General features: G+C 40.1%; 1 protein-coding gene across 1 annotated transcript in view; it reads left to right on the forward strand.

Annotated features, from left to right (window-relative positions):
* Nucleotides 1-13131, forward strand: part of GIPR (gastric inhibitory polypeptide receptor) — a 218381-nt gene extending 205250 nt beyond the window's left edge. The window contains exon 13 of the mRNA XM_053689754.1: nt 12970-13131. Coding sequence (XP_053545729.1) covers nt 12970-13131 — 162 coding nt within the window. The remainder of the gene's footprint in view (nt 1-12969) is intronic.
* Nucleotides 13132-21505: the final 8374 nt, after the last annotated feature.

Below are 21505 nucleotides of genomic sequence, written 5' to 3' on the forward strand. Positions count from 1 at the left end.
CTCCTCCTAAAGGCCGTGAATCCCAACTGCATCGGCTCAGCAGTACCTGGTGACTCAGGACTAGGAGGCATGGGAGGAGAGGGAGGCATGGGTGGGAACGAACATGTAGGAGACAACGGAACAGGAGGCTTCCGCAAGCGCTCCTTGAAAGAGGGCCTCTCACTTAGTCTGATGTCAATTAGGATCAAAAAAGACACCAATGCCTCGAGATCTTCTGGTAAATCTCTGGCAGCAACTTTGTCTTTAATCGCATCAGAGAGCCCATGAAAGAAGGTGGCAACAAGGGCTTCATTGTTCCAACCTACCTCTGCGGCAAGCGTATGGAACTCAATGGCATACTGAGCAACAGATCTTGTACCTTGCTGAATGGACATGAGTAGTTTAGCAGTAGAGGAGGAGCGAGCCAGAACATCAAATACCCTTCGAAGGAGGCCACAAATTCAGGGTAATTTGAAATCACAGGTTTATTAGTCTCCCACAAGGGATTAGCCCAGGCAAGAGCTGTGCCAGAAAGTAACGAGATGAAAAATCCCACCTTAGCTTTGTCAGAGGGAAATGCCTGAGGTAACATCTCAAAGTAAATGCCCACCTGGTCCAAAAACCCTCTGCACTGATTAGGATCAGCTCCATATCGCTGAGGTAGAGGTGCAGAACTGGACATGCTCCTGGTAGGACTAGGTGCAGCAGCGGAAACAGGAGGAGCCATAACTTGCGGGACACTTTGGTCCAAATGTGCAGTGCGAGTCAGCAGGGTTTGTAGGGCTGATGAAAATTGATCCAAGCGGTGATCCTGTTCATCCATCCTGGAAATTATAGCAGGTAAAGGTGGATTATTAGCACCATCAGGATTCATGGCCCTTGCGTAATGTCAGGGTGCCAGGAATCAGATTGAGATGAGAAGTGCAAAAATAATCACACCTTTATTAATAGCAAAAAATAATAAAAGTCCACAAGTCAAATAACAGGCCAGGAATCAAAACCAGAGCTGGTAGTCAGACGAGCCAAGCCAAGAGCCAAAATGAATAGTCAGACGAGCCGAGTCAGGAGCCAAAGCGAGTAGTCAGACGAGCCGGAATCAGGAACAAGGAGAACAGCAGAGTCAGGAACAAGTCAGGGATCAGGAACCAGGAGGGACATCAGACAGCCAGGTAATACACAGGAGCTCTCACAAACAGGTCTGAGACAACGTAAGGGCAAAGCATACTGAACAGAGGCCCTTTAAATAATAAGTGATGACATCACAATTCTGAGACTGCATCCTGTCTCACACGGATGATGTACACCAGTCTGGCAATAAAAGGAAGTGCAGGAAATGAGCAGCATCACACAGTATACACCAGAGTCAGCAAGAGAGGTGAGTAAAATGGCTGCCAGCAGCACATGGCAAACAAAGCAGGGAAAAAACCCTGACAAAGTGGTGACGGGGCAGAGGAGGCCCCAGAGAAGGCTACACTAAAGGTACAGTTTGAGAGGTAGGAAGAGAGCCACGAGAGGGCTGTGTCACAGATGCCGATGGATTGGAGGGTTTGAAGCAAAAGAGGGTGGTCAACAGTGTGAAAGGCTGCGGACAGATCAAGGAGGATAAGCAGAGAGAAGTGGCCTTTTGATTTTGCTATAAGTAGGTCGTTGGTAACCTTAACAATTGCTGTCTCTGTGGAGTGATGAGGACAAAATCCAGATTGCAGTGGGCCAAAGAGGGAGTTTGATGTAAGGAAATGGGATAGGCGTGCATATACTAGTTTTTCAAGAAGCTTTGAGGCAAGAGGGAGGAGGGAAATAGGACGGTAGTTGGATAGGGAGGTAGGATAAAGGGAAGGTTTTTTGAGGATAGGTGTGACTAGTGCATATTTTAGAGATGAGGGAAATATACCAGTGCTGAGGGAGAGGTTGAAAATGTGTGTGAGTATAGGGGTAATGGTAGCAGAGAGGGTGGGGAGTAGATGTGAGGGGTTATGTTCAAGGGGACAGGTAGTGCGGTGAGAGCGTAGTATAAGTGCCGAAACGTCTTTCTCAGTAACAGGGGAGAATGAGCTAAGTTTAAGGTTATGTGGGTTGTGGTTGATTGAGAGCATTTGAGGGGGTGAGAGAATGGAATTTTGTTGAGAGCTGATTTAGTTTCTGATGGAGTCGATTTTGTAAATGAACTCCGAGATTTTCTCCAGTGCCGATCAGCAGTACGGGAACATCTGCGTAGGTACCGTGTCAGAGGAGTATGCCAGGGCTGAGGATGAGTGTTTGATTTCCGAGCTATGGTAAGAGGGGCCAGATTGTCAAGGACAGATGTAAGGGTGGAATTATAGTGGCAGATAGATTGGTCAGGGCAGGAAAAGGAGGAGAAGGATTAGAGGAGGGGTTTGAGGGAATTAGCAAGCTGTTGCTGATCTAATGACATAATGCTTCTGTGAAGTTTGGTGTGAGCAGTAGAGTTGTAGGGAGGGATGATATGTTGCAAGTAAGGAAATGGTTTTCAGAAAGAGGAAAGGGGGAGTTTGTGAAGTTTGAGAGAGTGCAATCGATAGCTAAAGATCAGGTCAAGGGAGTGACCGTCTGTGTGAGTGGGAGAATCAGTCCATTGTGACAAACTGAAAGAGGAAGTGAGTTGCAGAAGTTGTTTTGCAGATGAGGCAGTGGAATTGTCAAGAGGGATTTTGAAGTCGCCAAGAATGAGGGCAGGGGTGTCTGAAGAAAGGAAATAAGGTAGCCAGGCAGCCAAGTGATCTACAAATTGAGTTGAGGAGTCAGGGGGACGGTATATGACTGAAACACGTATAGAGAGAGGAGAGAATAAGCGAATCATGTGGGTTTCGAATGAGGAAAATGTGAGGGAAGAGATGGGTTGTATTTGTTGAAAGGTGCAGCGAGAGGAAAGTAAAATACATACACCACCTCTTTGTCTATTACCAGACCTAGGAGTGTGGCTGAAGTGGAGACCCCCATGTGACAGAGCAGCAGTGGATGCTGTGTCTAGGGGAGAGAGCCAGATTTCTGTTAGGGCCAGAAGGTTGAGGGAGCGGGAGATAAAGAGGCCATGTATAGAAGTGAGTTTGTTGCAAACAGAGCGAGAGTTCCAGAGTGCGCAAGTGAAAGGGAAAGTGGCTTTAGATGCAAGAGGAATGTGAGTAAGGTTGTCAGAGTTTTGTTTTCTGAGTCTATGGGACGGTACACATGGATGTACACGGCTAGGCAGTGGTTCAGAGGATCAGGGGAGATGTCACCAGCAGTTATGGTTGCGATGAGCTCCATACTGCACAAAATACAAGCGCTGCTTTGACGTGCTTGTGCACGCTTTACCTATAGACATCAATGGGGAGAAAGTGTTAGAAAAAAAATTAACACCTGCGATCGCGGAATGAAAAGCTCCTTAACGCAGCCCCATTGATGTCTATGGGGAAAAAAAAGTTACTTTTAAACCTAACACCCTAACATAAATCCCATGTTTAAACACCCCTAGTCTGCTGCCCCCGACATCACCGACACCTACATAAACTTATTAACCCCTAATCTGCCGCCCCGACATCACAGCCACCGAAATAAATCTATTAACCCCTAATCTGCCACTCCTGATATCGCGTCACTATAATAAAGTTATTAACCCCTATTCCCCGACACCCCAACATCGCCCACACTATAATAAAGATATTAACCCCTATTCCGCCACTCCCCAACATCGCCGCAACTAAATAAAGTAATTAACCCCTAAACCTCTGGCCTCCCACATCACTGCCACTAAATAAACCTATGAACCCCTAAACCGACAGCCCCCCAAAAAAACAAAAATTAACTATTAACCCCTAAACCTAACAACCCCTGTTCAAATCAGCCAATAGAATTTCAGTAGCCCTCATCCTATTGGCTGATTTGAATTTCAAAAATCAAATTAGCCAATAGGAATGCAAGGGACGCCATTTGGAAACGGCTCCCTTGCATTGAAGATTCAGTGTACGGCGGCGACCGTATGAAGAGGATGCTCCGCACCGGATGTCTTCATCCGCCAGGATGAAGATAGAAGATGCCGCCTGGATGATAATAGAAGACGCCGCCTGGATGAAGATTTCTTGCCGCTTGGATGAGGATGGATGTCCGGACTTCAGAAACTGTAAGTGGATCGTCGGGGGTTAGTGTTAGGTTATTTTAAACTTTTTTTTTTTTAGATTAGGGTTTAGGCTTATTTTAAAAGAGCTAAATGGCCTTTTAAGGGCAAGAAAAAGAGCTGAATGCCCTTTTAAGGTCAAGAAAAATAGCTGAAAGCCTTTTTAAGGGCAATGCCCATACAAATGCCCTTTTCAGAACAATGGGTAGCTTAGGTTTTTTTTAGAGTTAGGTTTTTTATTTTGGGGAGTTGGTTGGGTGGTGGCTTTACTGTTGGGGGGACATTGTATTTTTTTTTTCAGGGAAAAGAGCTGATTTCTTTAGGGCAATGCCCAGCAAAAGGCCCTTTAAAGGGCTATTGGTAGTTTATTGTAGGCTAGGGTTTTTTTTTATTTTGGGGCTATTAGATTAGGTGTAATTTTTTATTTTGGATAATTTCATTTGTTATTTTTTTTTTTATTTAGTATTTTTTTATTTTTGTAATTTAGTATTTTTAATTTGTTGTAACTGTAGATTTAATTTTTTTAGTAGTGTTAGTAATTTATTTAATTGATAGTTATTTTAAGTTTAATATAATAGTTTAGTATAATAGTAATGTTAGATTAATATATAGTTTAAACTTAGTTTTTTTAAATTTCACAGGTAAGTTTTAATTTATTTTAAGATATGGATCTTGGAATTTTAATTTAAAGTTAGGGGTTTGTAAGGTTTAGGGGTTAATAGTTTAATTTTGTTGTTTGTGATGTGGGGGGCTGTCGGTTTAGGGGTTAATAGGTTTATTTAGTGGTAGTGATGTGGGAGGCCAGAGGTTTAGGGGTCAATAACTTTATTTAGTGGCGGCGATGTCAGGAAGCGGCAGAATATAGGGGTTAATATCTTTATTATAGTGTGGGCAATGTTGGGGTGTGGGGGAATAGGGGTTAATAACTTTAGAATAGTGGTGATGATGTTGGGGAGGGGCGGAATAGGGGTTAATGCATTTTATTAGTGGCAGCGATGTCGAGAGCGGCAGATTAGGGGTTAATAAGTTTATTATAGTTTTTGCGATGCAGGGCGGCTTTGGTTTAGGGGTTAATAGGTAGTTTATGGCTGTTAGTGTACTTTGTAACACTTTAGTTATGAGTTTTGTGTAACAGTTTTGTTCCGTAAAACTCATAACTACTGGTCTCAGATTTACGAAACGGATCATGTCGGTATAGGCTGTAACACAAGCTTTTTAGCCTCACCGCAAAACTTGTAATGGCAGCACTATGGAAATCCCATGCAAAAATGTCATCTTTTGAGTGTGGGACTGACGTTGATTTACATGCTAAAAGTCTTGTGGTACAATTATAACGTTATACTGTTAATGGCTGCGTTGCTGTTTTAATGCTGAAATGGCCATTTTTTTCAGCATTAAAACACAAACGCAAAACTCGTAATCTAGGTGTATATGCATATTATCCTACTGTATTTGACTGGTGTATTGCTTGTCTACTAATAAATCATCAGAAATAATGACTTTATTATCTCCTGTCTTTATGATGATAATACCTCTTTAAATGCATGTTACCCTACTGTATTTCCCTGCTGCATTGTTTGTCTACTTATAAATCATCAGAAATAATGACTTTATTATCTCCTGTCTTTATGATGATAATACCTCTTTAAATGCATGTTATCCTACTGTATTTCCCTGCTGCATTGCTCTTCTACTTATAAATCATCAGAAATAATGACTTTATTATCTCCTGTCTTTATGATGATAATACCTCTTTAAATGCATGTTATCCTACTGTATTTCCCTGCTGCATTGCTTTCTACTTATAAATCATCAGAAATAATGACTTTATTATCTCCTGTCTTTATGATTATAATGCCTCATTATATGCATGTTATCCTACTGTATTTGCCTGCTGCATTGCTTGTCTACTACTAAATCATATGGAATAATGACTTTATTATCTTCTGTCTTTATGATGATAATGTCTCATTATATGCATGTTACCCTACTGTATTTACCTGCTGCATTGCTTGTCTACTTATAAATCATCAGAGATAATGACTTTATTATCTTCTGTCTTTATGATGATAATGTCTCATTAAATGCATGTTATCCTACTGTATTTCCCTGCTGCATTGCTTGTCTACTTATAAATCATCTTCAATAATTACTTTATTATCTCCTGTCTTTATGATGATAATACCTCATTATACTAATATTATCCTACTGTATTTACCTGCTGTATTACTTGTCTGCTTATAAATCATGTGAAATAATGACTTTATTATCTTCTGTCTTTATGATGATAATACCTCATTATATGCATATTATCCTACTGTATTTACCTGCTGCATTGCTTGTCTGCTTATAAATCATCTGAAATAAATACTTTATCTACTGACTTTATGAATAATACCTCATTATATGCATATTATCCTACTGTCTTTACCTTGTGTATTGCTTGTCTGCTTATAAAACATCTGAAATAATGACTTTATCTCCTGACTTTATAAATAATACCTCATTATATGCATATTATCCTACTGTATTTCCCTGCTGCATTACTTGTCTACTTATAAATCATCAGAGATAATGACTTTATTATCTTCTGTCTTTATGATGATAATACCTCATTATATGCACCTTATCCTACTGTATTTCCCTGCTGCATTACTTGTCTACTTATAAATCATCAGAGATAATGACTTTATTATCTTCTGTCTTTATGATGATAATACCTCATTATATGCACATTATCTTACCATATTTCCCTGCTGCATTGCTTGTCTACTTATAAATCATCAGAGATAATGACTTTATTATCTTCTGTCTTTATGATGATAATGCCTCATTATGTGCATGTTACCCTACTATATTTCCCTGCTGCATTGCTTGTCTGCTTATAAATCATATGAAATAATGACATTATTATCTCCTGTCTTTATGATGATAATACCTCATTATATGCACCTTATCCTACTGTATTTCCCTGCTGCATTGCTCTTCTACTTATAAATCATCAGAAATAATGACTTTATTATCTCCTGTCTTTATGATGATAATGCCTCATTATATGCATATTATCCTACTGTATTTACCTGCTGCATTGCTTGTCTGCTTATAAATCATCTGAAATAAATACTTTATCTACTGACTTTATGAATAATACCTCATTATATGCATATTATCCTACTGTCTTTACCTTGTGTATTGCTTGTCTGCTTATAAAACATCTGAAATAATGACTTTATCTCCTGACTTTATAAATAATACCTCATTATATGCATATTATCCTACTGTATTTCCCTGCTGCATTACTTGTCTACTTATAAATCATCTGAACTAATGACTTCACTATCTCCTGTCTTTATGATGATAATACCTTATTATATGCACCTTATCCTACTGTATTTCCCTGCTGCATTGCTTGTCTGCTTATAAATAATCTGAACTAATGACTTTATTATCTACTTTCTTTATGATGATAATACCTCATTATATGCACCTTATCCTACTGTATTTCCCTGCTGCTGTGCTTGTCTACTTATAAATAATCTGAACTAATGACTTTATTATCTTCTGTCTTTATGATGATAATACCTCATTATATGCACCTTATCCTACTGTATTTCCCTGCTGCTGTGCTTGTCTACTTATAAATCATCTGAAATAATGACTTCATCATCTTCTGTCTTTATGATGATAATACCTCATTATTTGCATGTAATCCTATGGTATTTCCAAGCTGCATTGCTTGTCTACTTATAAATCATCTGAAATAATGACTTCATTATCTCCTGTCTTTATGATGATAATACCTCATTATGTGCATGTTATCCTACTGTATTTCCCTGCTGCATTGCTTGTCTGCTTATAAATCATCTGAAATAATGACTTTATTATCGTCTGTCTTTATGATGATAATACCTCATTATGTGCATGTTATCCTGCTGTATTTACCTGCTGAATTGCTTGTCTGCTTATAAATCATCTGAAATAATGACATTATTATCTTCTGTCTTTATGATGATAATACCTCATTATGTGCATGTTATTCTGCTGTATTTGCCTGCTGTATTGCTTGTCTACTAATAAATCATATGAAATAGTCACTTTATTATATCCTGTCTTTATGATGATAATACCTCATTAAATGCATATTATCCTACTGTATTTCCCTGCTGCATTGCTTGTCTGCTTATAAATCATCTGAAATAATTACTTTATTATCTCCTGTCTTTATGATGATAATACCTCATTATATGCATATTATCCTACTGTATTTACCTGCTGCATTGCTTGTCTGCTTATAAATCATCTGAAATAATGATGTCATTATATTCTGTCTTTATGATGATAATACCTCATTATATGCATATTATCCTACGGTATTTACCTGTTGCATGGCTTGTCTACTTTTAAATCATCTGAAATAACAAAATGTATGCTTACCTGATAAATGTCTTTCTTTCCGGATATGGAGAGTCCATGACGTCATTCCAATTACTAGTGGGAATATCACTCCTGGCCAGCAGGAGGAGGCAAAGAGCACCACAGCAAAGCTGTTAAGTGTCACTCCCCTATCTATAATCCCCAGTCATTCGACTGAAGGGAAATGGAAAAAGGAATAACACAAAGGTGTAGAGGTGCCTGAGGTTTAGTAAAAAAAAAGTCTTAAATAATGGTGGGGTTGTGGACTCTCCATATCCAGAAAGAAATAAATTTATCAGGTAAGCATACATTTTTGTTTTCTTTCTTAAGATATGGAGAGTCCACAATGTCATTCCAATTACTAGTGGGAACCAATACCCAAGCTAGAGGACACGGAATGAATAGGGAGGGAGAACAAGACAGGCAGACCTAAACAGAAGGCGCCACCGCTTGAAGAACCTTTCTCCCAAAAGAGGCCTCAGCCGAGGCAAAGGTTTCAAATTTATGACATTTAGAAAAAGTATGCAGAGAGGACCAAGTTGCAGCCTTGCAAATCTGTTTCACTGAAGCTTCAATTTTGAAAGCCCAAGAAGAGGAGACAGCCCTAGTGGAATGAGCTGTAATTCTCTCAGGAGGCTGCTGACCAGCAGTGTCATAAGCAAAATGGAAAATACTTCTCAACCAAAGTGAAAGAAAAGTAGCGGTAGCCTTCTGACCCTTACGCTTTCCTGAGAAACAAACAAACAGGGCAGAAGACTGGCGAAAATCCTTAGTCGTCTGTAGGTAGAATTTTAGAGCACGCACAACATCCAAGTTTGCAACAGACGTTCCTTATGAGAAGAAGGATTGGGACAGAGAGAAGGAACAAAAATTCCCTGACTAATATTTCTATCCGAAACCATACTCCTCCATAGCACAATTCTCTGCAACAGACAGAGGGTATACCCGGCCCCAAGGAGGAATGGCTCCGGGTTGCAGGTCTATGGCACAATCGTAAGACCGGTGAGGAGGCAACGTACCAGCACGCACCTTGTCAAACACGTCTAGGAACTCTCGGTACTCCTCTGGCAGTTGAGATACCGAAGAAGTGCAAAAGACTTTAACTGGTTTCCGAAGACAAGTGGAAATACATTGCAGGGACCACGACAAAATTTCTGACCTGCGCCAGTCGAGACTGGGATTGTGCTTTTGGAGCCAGGGATAACCCAGAACAACCGGAAAATGCAGAGAGTTTATCACCTGGAACTAGAGGGTTTCAAAATGGAGAGCCCCAACAGCCATGGACAACGGATCAGTTTCGTGAGTAACGAGTGCGGTCTGAAGGGGCCTGCCATCAATGGCCTCAATAGCAAGCGGAACGGACAGAGGCAAAACAGGAATGGAGGGCTTTGATACAAAAACACTGTCAATGAAATAGCCCACAGCACCGGAGTCAACAAGAGCCTGAGTGACTATGGAGGAGTCCACCCAGGAAAGGACAACCGTGACCAAAGGTTTCTCCTTAAGCGGTTCCGGGGATGAGGATAAACCACCCAAGGTCTGCCCCTGACAGGACCTTAGGTGTGAGCGTTTCCCGGCCGTGTAGGACAAGACTTCAAAAGGTGGCCCTGTAATCCACAATAGAGGCAGAGCCCCTCCCTCCTCCTAAAGGCCCTCTCCGCCGCAGAGAGACGCGTGAATCCCAGCTGCATCGGCTCAGCAGTACCTGGTGACTCGGGACCAGGAGGCATGGGAGGAGAGGGAGGCATGGGTGGGAACGAACACATAGGAGACAACGGAACAGGAGGCTTCCGCAAGCGCTCCTTGAAAGAGGGCTTCTCTCTGAGTCTGATGTCAATTAGGATAAAAAAAGACACCAATGCCTCGAGATTCTCTGGTAAATCTCTGGCAGCAACTTCGTCTTTAATCGCATCAGAGAGCCCATGAAAGAAGGTGGCAACAAGGGCTTCATTGTTCCAACCTACCTCTGCGGCAAGCGTATGGAGCTCAATAGCATACTGAGCAACAGATCTTGTACCTTTAGCAACAGAGGAGGAGCGAGCCGGAACATCAAATACCCTTCGAAAGGAGGCCACAAATTCAGGGTAATTTGAAATCACAGGTTTATTAGTGTCCCACAAGGGATTAGCCCAGGCAAGAGCTGTGTAAGAGAGCAACGAAATGAGAAATCCCACCTTAGCTCTGTCAGAGGGAAACACCTGAGGTAACATCTCAAAGTAAATGCCCACCTGGTTCAAAAACCCTCTGCACTGAATAGGATCACCTCCATATCGCTGAGGTAGAGGTGCAGAATCGGACATGCTCCTGGTAGGACTAGGTGCAGCAACGGAAACAGGAGCAGCCATAACTTGTGGGACACTTTGGTCCAAATGTGCAGTGCGAGTCAGCAGGGTTTGCAGGGCTAGTGCAAATTGATCCAAGCAGTCATCCTGTTCATCCATCCTGGAAATGATGGTAGGTAAAGGTGGATTATTAGCACCATCAGGATTCATGGCCTTTGCGTAATGTCAGGGTGCCAGGAATCAGACTGAGACGAGAAGTGCAAAAATAATCACACCTTTATTAATAGCAAAAAATAATAAAAAGTCCACAAGTCAAACAACAAGCCAGGAGTCAAAACCAGAGCTGGTAGTCAGACGAGCCGAGTTAGGAGCTAAAGCGAATAGTCAGACGAGCCGGAATCAGGAACAAGAAAAACAGCAGAGTCAGGAACAAGCCAGGGATCAGGAACCAGGAAGGACGTCAGCCAGCCAGGTAATACACAGGAACTCTCACAAACAGGTCTGAGACAACGCAAAGGCAAAGCATACTGAACAGAATCCCTTTAAATAATAAGTGATGACATCACAATTCTAAAACTGCATCCTGTCTCACATGGATGATGCACACCAGTCTGGCCATAAAAGGAAGGGCAGGAAATGAGCAGCATCCCCCACAATGCACCATAGTCAGGAAGAGAGGTGAGTAAAATGGCCAGCAGCACATGGCAAACACAACAGGGAGAAAACCATGACAGTACCTGAAAAAGGAATTAATTCCTTCAGACACCAAATTTCACCTCCTCCATTGACAGAGGCAAAGAGAATGACTGGGGATTAAGGGTAGGGGAGTGACACTTAACAGCTTTGCTGTGGTGCTCTTTGCCTCTTCCTGCTGGCCAGGAGTGATATTCCCACTAGTAATTGGAATGACATTGTGGACTCTCTATATCTTAGGAAAGAAAATGACTTTATTATCTTCTGTCTTTATGATGAAAATACCTCATTATACTCGTTATCCTATTATATTTACCTGCTGCATTGCTTGTCTACTTATAAAGACAGAAGATAAAGTCATTATTTCAGATGATAAGCAGAGAAGCAATGTAGCAGGCAAATACAGTAGGATAATATGCATATAATGAGGTATTATCATCATAAAAATATAAGATAATGTCATTATTTCAGATGATTTATGATAATACATCATTAAATGCATTTTATCCTACTGTATTTCCCTGCTGCATTCCTTGTCTACTTATAAATCATCTGAAATAATGTCTTTTTCTTATCTTCTGTCTTTATGATGATAATACCTCATTATATGCATGTTATCCTACTGTATTTGCCTGCTGTATTGATTGTCTACTAATAAATCATCTGAAATAATGACTTTATTATCTCCTGTCTTTATGATGACAATACCTCATTATACATGTTATCCTACTGTATTTACCTGCTAAATTGCTTGTCTACTTATAAATCATGTGAAATTACTATCATCTTTTGTCTCTATGGTGATAATACCTCCTTATATTCATATTATCCTACTGTATTTACCTGCTAAATTGCTTGTCTACTTATAAATCATGTGAAATGACTATCATCTTTTGTCTCTATGATGATAATACCTCCTTATATGCATATTATCCTACTGTATTTACGTACTGTATTACTTGTCTGCGTATAATTCATGTGAAATAATGACATTATTATCTCCTGTCTTTATGATGATAATACCTCATTATACTAATATTATCCTACTTTATTTACCTGCTGTATTACTTGTCTGCTTATAAATCATGTGAAATAATGACTTTATTATCTTCTGTCTTTATGAGGATAATACCTCATTATACTAATATTATCCTACTGTGTTTGCCTGCTGCATTGCTTGTCTGCTTATAAATCATGGGAAATAATGACTTTATTATCTTCTGTCTTTATGATGATAATACCTCTTTATACACGTTATCCTACTGTATTTACCTGCTGAATTGCTTGTCTACTTATACATCATGTGAAATGACTATCATCTTTTGTCTCTATGGTGATAATACCTCCTTATATGCATATTATCCTACTGTATTTACCTGATGCATTGCTTGCTATAAATAATGATTTTCATCAGCTGTGCTTCATTTGATCTATATTCCTCTGATGTGTACAACTTGATGACTTCCCCCTCCATCTGTATGGCTTCCCCAGGTTCAAGCTGAACTTCGCAGGAAGATCCGTGGATCTCGAAATGGTGGGGCCCCTCCGTGCTCTTCTGGATCTATGCACCCTGCTTTAGGGGCACCACATGCTGCTGAGGATCTGATGTCAGACAGCTCAGAGACCACCCCACCAATGGTCCGGACCAGTTAACTCCCCTAATCCTGTGCACAGCAGAATATTTATCTAATTTTTTTCCCTATGCGTGTATTAGTAATAATATGTATTCATATACACAAAGTGTGAGTAGTAAGGAAAACAGGTTTCTTTAACCCCTTAAGTACCAGCGACGTACCCTGTACTTCGCTGGTATTTCTATGGAAATTGTGTTGTTATTAGCGTGGCCTCACCGACAACGGCAATATCCACGCTATTATAAACAAGAGAACCCTTAAAGCCCAATGACATACATGGTACGTCGCGGTCATTAAGGGGTTAACAGTGATGGTTAATATCAGTTATGCCTCTTCGCAACTTGATTTTTCTCTCATCATCAAGTTGCTTCTCACCATGCCTATACTATGTCAACTGTTTAAGACTACACCATAACACGATGCCTACATCATGCTAACTGATTATGACTGCACAACACCAAGCTTACACCAATCTAAATGATTAGGACTACACCACGCCATTATATCATGCTTGCACCATGCCAACTGATTATGACTGCACAACACCATCCCAACTGATTATGACTGCACAACACCATGCTTACACTATGCCAACTGATTATGACTGCACAACACCATGATTACACCATGCCCACTGATTAGAATAACACCACACCAATACCCCATGCTGGCACCATGCCAACATATTATGATTGCACCACACCATGCCAACTGATTAGGACTACACAACACCATGCCTACACCATGCCAACTGATTATAACTGCACAACACCATTTCACCATGCCTACACCATGCTGATTATGACTACACCACACCATTACAGTATGCTTATACCATGTCAACTGATTATGACTGCACAGCACCATGCCTACACCATGCCAACTAATTATGACTACACCACACCATTACACCATGCTTACACCATGCCAACTGATTATGACTGCACAATACTATTACACATGCTTACACCATGCCAACTGATTATGACTGCACAGCACCATGCCTACACCATGCCAACTAATTATGACTACACAACACCATTACACTATGCTTACACCATGCCAACTGATTATGACTACACAACACCATTACACCATGCTTACACCATGCCAACTGATTATGACTGCACAACACTATTACACATGCTTACACCATGCCAACTGATTATGACTGCACAGCACCATGCCTACACCATGCCAACTAATTATGACTACACAACACCATTACACCATGCTTACATAATGCCAACTAATTATGACTACACAACACCATTACACCATGCTTACACCATGCCAACTGATTATGACTGCACAACACCATGCTAACTTATTAGGACTATACAACACCATTACACCATGTTTACACCATGCCAACCGATTAGGACTACACAACACCATTACACCATGCCAACTGATTATGACTACACCACACCATTACACCATGCTTACACCATGCAAACTGATTATGACTGCACAACACCATTACACCATGCTTACACCACGCCAACTGATTATGACTGCACAACACCATTACACCATGCTTACACCATGCCAACTGATTATGACTGTAACACCATGCCTACACCATGCTAACTGATTATGACTGCAAAACACCATGCCAACTGATTAGGACAACACACCATTACCCCATGCTCACACCATGCCAACTGACTATGACTGCACAACACCATTACACCATGCTTACACCATGCCTACTAATTAGGACTACACCACACCATTAGACCATGCCTACACCATGCCAACTGATTATGACCGACCACACCATAACACCATGCCTACACAATGCCAACTGATTATGACAGACCACACCATAACACTATGCCTACACCATGCCAACTGATTATGACTGACCACACCATAACACCATGCCAACTTATTTTGACTGACCACACCATAACACCATGCCAACTGATTGTGACTGACCACACCATTACACTATGCTTACACAATGCCAACTGATTATGAGTGACCACACCATTACACTATGCCTACAACATGCCAACTGATTATGACTGACCACACCTTTACACCATGCCAACTGATTATGACTGACCACACCATTACATCATGCTTACACCATGCCAACTGAATATGATTGACTACACCATTACACCATGCTTACACCATGCCAACTGATTATGACAGACCACACCATTACACCATGCCTATACCATGCAAACTGATTATGACTGACCACACCATTACACCATGCCTAAACCATGCAAACTGATTATGACTGACCACATCATTACACCATGCTTACACCATGCCAACTTATGATAACTGACCACACCATTACACCATACCAACATAAATTATCACAATCTCCCTGCTCATGGGATGATATCAAAATATCCTCCAGCTTTGCAGGATCTCTCACAAGATTCTTAAAAGGCTGACTTTGCTTTTCTTCTCCCAGGGTCCTCCCCTGCATTTCTGTATGTGAAAGAGAGACAAGCCCAGTGCAATATAGCACTGCATGACATGACAGTTCTGCAGAATTTGCACTTTGTGCTTTGTATTTTATATTACGTTAGGCTTCAGATTTTGTCATTTAAGTTTTATTACATTTAAGCTTTGCACTTTCTATTTTTTTTAATGCATTTAGATTCAGCAGTGTATTTACAAATTCTGATTATGCATTATATAACTTTAAAAAATTAGGATCATACTATTTATATTTCTGTGTATCTTTTACAAATTACATTGCACTTTGTATTTGTTCTATGTAAAATAAAACTGACAGTTTCAGAAAAGTGGAAGATAGAGGTGAATTCCCTGGGCTGAACAGTACAATTTTTCTCACAAATTCTTAAAATATTCTCTAAGCATTTTTACAAACTGGTCTCAAAGATTTATCTTGCTAGCTGTATGTAATTCACAATAGACTTATTTTACTGTCATAAAGTAATGTACACTAAACTAGATGCAAATACAATTAAATGTAGTAAAAACAATTCAGTTTAATTTGTATTTGCTGCATACTGAGACTTTGGCCTCTATTTAACAAGCTCCGTAAGGAGCTTGATGGCCCTTGTTTCTGGCGAGTCTTCAGACTCGCCAGAAACAGCAGTTATGAAGCAGCGGTCACAAAGACCGCTGCTCCATAACCTGTCCACCTGCTCTGAGCAGGCGGACAGACATCGCCGGAAATCAACCCAATTGAGCACGATCGAGTTGATTAACACCCCCCTGCTGGCGGCCCATTGGCCGCGAGTCTGCAGAGGGTGGCGTTGCACCAGCAGCTCTTGTGAGCTGCTGGTGCAATGCTGAATACGGCGAGCGTATTGCTCGCCGTATTCAGCGAGGTCTGGCGGACCTGATCCGCACTGTCGGATCAGGTCCGCCAGACTATGATAAATAGAGGCCTTTGTATCAGTGTCAGGTGCTACCCTCTTAACTTCCCTCTCCCTGTGAGATTCTGTATCGCAGAGAGCCTTATTACTTTCTATGGAAAGCACCTCTCATCTCTGGACTTGCAGGATCCACCCTTTTCTTATAGAAATCAGTGATTTTAGCACCTTTGAAGTCTGCACTATAATCTCTCTCTAGGTTGGATAATCTTTGATTATTGTGCCATTTGTGTCTGAGATGACTTATTCTCATTTCCCATTAATTTCTCTATTTTACTCTCTCAAAATATATTTTCCTTTAATTTCCACCTCTATGTGTTTCTCTGATGAATTCTTTCTATCACCTAGTATTTTCATTCTCTGAGAGCATGCTTCAGACACTAAGTCCATCCAGCATCACCCTCTGTTCATTCATTCTATCTGTCTGTCTATCTTTCTCTCTATCTATCTATCTATCTATCTATCATCTATCTATCTAACATCTATCTATCAATCTATCTATCTATCTATATTTATCATCTATCTATCTATGTATCTATCATCTATCTATCTATCTATCTATCTATCTATCTATGTATCTATCATCTATCTATCTTTATCATCTATCTATAATTATTATCTATCTATCTTTATTATCTATCTATGTATCTATCATCTATCTATCTATCTATCTATCTATCTTTCATCTATCATCCATCACTCCCTCTCTATTTTCTTCTCTATCTCACAGTATATCGGCCTTTTTCCCTGCCACTGTATAAATCAGACACCTAATTCCCAGTCATATAAAGGCTTAACTTGCTGACCAGTGCTATATGATCCTAGCCTAAGCTGTGAGGTTATTCGGATCACATCAAGCCTTATAACCTTTACATGGGATTAGTATGATCCTTAGGCTCACGTGCTGTAATCCCACTAATTATCACTGTCTCAGTGAGTGAGGATCCCAGGACATTAGAGCCGGCGCAGTGGATAACAATTCACACATTCCTGTTTGTTCGGCTGATGGGTGAGAGTATTAGGATTTCTGCAGCTCTGTGTTAACACTTCAAATGAAACACACATTGGGTGTCTAAGTAATATGTGATGTGATATTTGCAGATATTACTGTGCTAGCTGCCATGCAAGGGGGGTTATTGTAAAGGTTGTGTCTACAATATAACATTAGAGGAAATCAGAGACTAGAAGAGTGCAGGTCTGTACCTTTATCTACCCATAATGCACCTGGTTATTGTATAGGGTAAGTCTGCAATATAACATTAGAGGAAATCAGAGACTAGAAGAGTGCAGGTCTGTACCTTTATATACCCATAATGCACCTGGTTATTGTATAGGATGTGTCTACAATATAACATTAGAGGAAATCAGAGACCAGAAGAGTGCAGGTCTGTACCTTTATCTACCCATAATGCACCTGGTTATTGTATAGGGTGAGTCTACAATATAACATTAGAGGAAATCAGAGACCAGAAGAGTGCAGGTCTGTACCTTTATCTACCCATAATGCACCTGGTTATTGTATAGGGTAAGTCTGCAATATAACATTAGAGGAGATCAGAGACTAGAAGAGTGCAGGTCTGTACCTTTATCTACCCATAATGCACCTGGTTATTGTATAGGATGTGTCTACAATATAACATTAGAGGAAATCAGAGACTAGAAGAGTGCAGGTCTGTACCTTTATCTACCCATAATGCACCTGGTTATTGTATAGGATGAGTCTACAATCTAACATTAGAGGAAATCAGAGACTAGAAGAGTGCAGGTCTGTACCTTTATCTACCCATAATGCACCTGGTTATTGTATAGGTTGTGTCTACAATATAACATTAGAGGAAATCAGAGACTAGAAGAGTGCAGGTCTGTACCTTTATCTACCCATAATGCACCTGGTTATTGTAAAGGTTGTGTCTACAATATAACATTAGAGGAAATCAGAGACTAGAAGAGTGCAGGTCTGTACCTTTATCTACCCATAATGCACCTGGTTATTGTATAGGTTGTGTCTACAATATAACATTAGAGGAAATCAGAGACTAGAAGAGTGCAGGTCTGTACCTTTATCTACCCATAATGCACCTGGTTATTGTATAGGGTGAGTCTACAATATAACATTAGAGGAGATCAGAGACTAGAAGAGTACAGGTCTGTATCTTTATCTACCCATAATGCACCTGGTTATTGTATAGGATGAGTCTACAATATAACATTAGAGGAAATCAGAGACTAGAAGAGTACAGGTCTGTACCTTTATCTACCCATAATGCACCTGGTTATTGTATAGGATGAGTCTACAATATAACATTAGAGGAAATCAGAGACTAGAAGAGTGCAGGTCTGTACCTTTATCTACCCATAATGCACCTGGTTATTGTATAGGATGAGTCTACAATATAACATTAGAGGAGATCAGAGACTACAAGAATGCAGGTCTGTACCTTTATCTACCCATAATACACCTGGTTATTGTATAGGATGTGTCTACAATATAACATTAGAGGAGATCAGAGACTAGAAGAGTACAGGTCTGTACCTTTATCTACCCATAATGCACCTGGTTATTGTATAGGATGAGTCTACAATATAACATTAGAGGAAATCAGAGACCAGAAGAGTGCAGGTCTGTACCTTTATCTACCCATAATGCACCTGGTTATTGTAAAGGTTGTGTCTACAATATAACATTAGAGGAAATCAGAGACTAGAAGAGTGCAGCTCTGTACCTTTATCTACCCATAATGCACCTGGTTATTGTATAGGATGAGTCTACAATATAACATTAGAGGAGATCAGAGACTAGAAGAGTACAGGTCTGTACCTTTATCTACCCATAATGCACCTGGTTATTGTATAGGATGAGTCTACAATCTAACATTAGAGGAAATCAGAGACCAGAAGAGTGCAGGTCTGTACCTTTATCTACCCATAATGCACCTGGTTATTGTAAAGGTTGTGTCTACAATATAACATTAGAGGAAATCAGAGACTAGAAGAGTGCAGCTCTGTACCTTTATCTACCCATAATGCACCTGGTTATTGTATAGGATGAGTCTACAATATAACATTAGAGGAAATCAGAGACCAGAAGAGTGCAGGTCTGAACCTTTATCTACCCATAATGCACCTGGTTATTGTATAGGATGAGTCTACAATATAACATTAGAGGAAATCAGAGACTAGAAGAGTGCAGCTCTGTACCTTTATCTACCCATAATGCACCTGGTTATTGTAAAGGTTGTGTCTACAATATAACATTAGAGGAGATCAGAGACTAGAAGAGTGCAGGTCTGTACCTTTATCTACCCATAATGCACCTGGTTATTGTAAAGGTTGTGTCTACAATATAACATTAGAGGAGATCAGAGACCAGAAGAGTGCAGGTCTTTACCTTTATCTACCCATAATGCACCTGGTTATTGTATAGGGTGAGTCTACAATATAACATTAGAGGAAATCAGAGACTAGAAGAGTGCAGGTCTGTACCTTTATCTACCCATAATGCACCTGGTTATTGTAAAGGTTGTGTCTACAATATAACATTAGAGGAAATCAGAGACTAGAAGAGTGCAGCTCTGTACCTTTATCTACCCATAATGCACCTGGTTATTGTAAAGGTTGTGTCTACAATATAACATTAGAGGAGATCAGAGACTAGAAGAGTGCAGGTCTGTACCTTTATCTACCCATAATGCACCTGGTTATTGTATAGGATGAGTCTACAATATAACATTAGAGGAGATCAGAGACTACAAGAGTGCAGGTCTGTACCTTTATCTACCCATAATGCACCTGATTATTGTATAGGTTGTGTCTACAATATAACATTAGAGGAAATCAGAGACCAGAAGAGTGCAGGTCTGTACCTTTATCTACCCATAATGCACCTGGTTATTGTATAGGATGAGTCTACAATATAACATTAGAGGAAATCAGAGACTAGATGAGTACAGATCTGTTCCTTTATCTACCCATAATGCACCTGGTTATTGTATAGGATGTGTCTACAATATAACATTAGAGGAAATCAGAGACTAGAAGAGTGCAGGTCTGAACCTTTATATACCCATAATGCACCTGGTTATTGTATAGGTTGTGTCTACAATATAACATTAGAGGAGATCAGAGACTACAAGACTGCAGGTCTGTACCTTTATCTACCCATAATGCACCTGGTTATTGTATAGGATGAGTCTACAATATAACATTAGAGGAAATCAGAGACCAGAAGAGTGCAGGTCTGTACCTTTATCTACCCATAATGCACCTGGTTATTGTATAGGTTGTGTCTACAATATAACATTAGAGGAAATCAGAGACCAGAAGAGTGCAGGTCTGTACCTTTATCTACCCATAATGCACCTGGTTATTGTAAAGGTTGTGTCTACAATATAACATTAGAGGAAATCAGAGACTAGAAGAGTGCAGGTCTGTACCTTTATCTACCCATAATGCACCTGGTTATTGTTTAGGGTGAGTCTACAATATAACATTAGAGGAGATCAGAGACTAGAAGAGTGCAGGTCTGTACCTTTATCTACCCATCATGCACCTGGTTATTGTATAGGTTGTGTCTACAATATAACATTAGAGGAAATCAGAGACTAGAAGAGTGCAGGTCTGTACCTTTATATACCCATAATGCACCTGGTTATTGTATAGGTTGTGTCTACAATATAACATTAGAGGAGATCAGAGACTAGAAGAGTACAGGTCTGTACCTTTATCTACCCATAATGCACCTGGTTATTGTATAGGATGAGTCTACAATATAACATTAGAGGAAATCAGAGACCAGAAGAGTGCAGGTCTGTACCTTTATCTACCCATAATGCACCTGGTTATTGTATAGGATGTGTCTACAATATAACATTAGAGGAAATCAGAGACTAGAAGAGTGCAGGTCTGTACCTTTATCTACCCATAATGCACCTGGTTATTGTATAGGATGAGTCTACAATATAACATTAGAGGAAATCAGAGACTAGAAGAGTGCAGGTCTGTACCTTTATCTACCCATAA

Source organism: Bombina bombina, chromosome 7, assembly GCF_027579735.1.
Source record: "Bombina bombina isolate aBomBom1 chromosome 7, aBomBom1.pri, whole genome shotgun sequence".
NCBI classification, from domain to species: domain Eukaryota; kingdom Metazoa; phylum Chordata; class Amphibia; order Anura; family Bombinatoridae; genus Bombina; species Bombina bombina.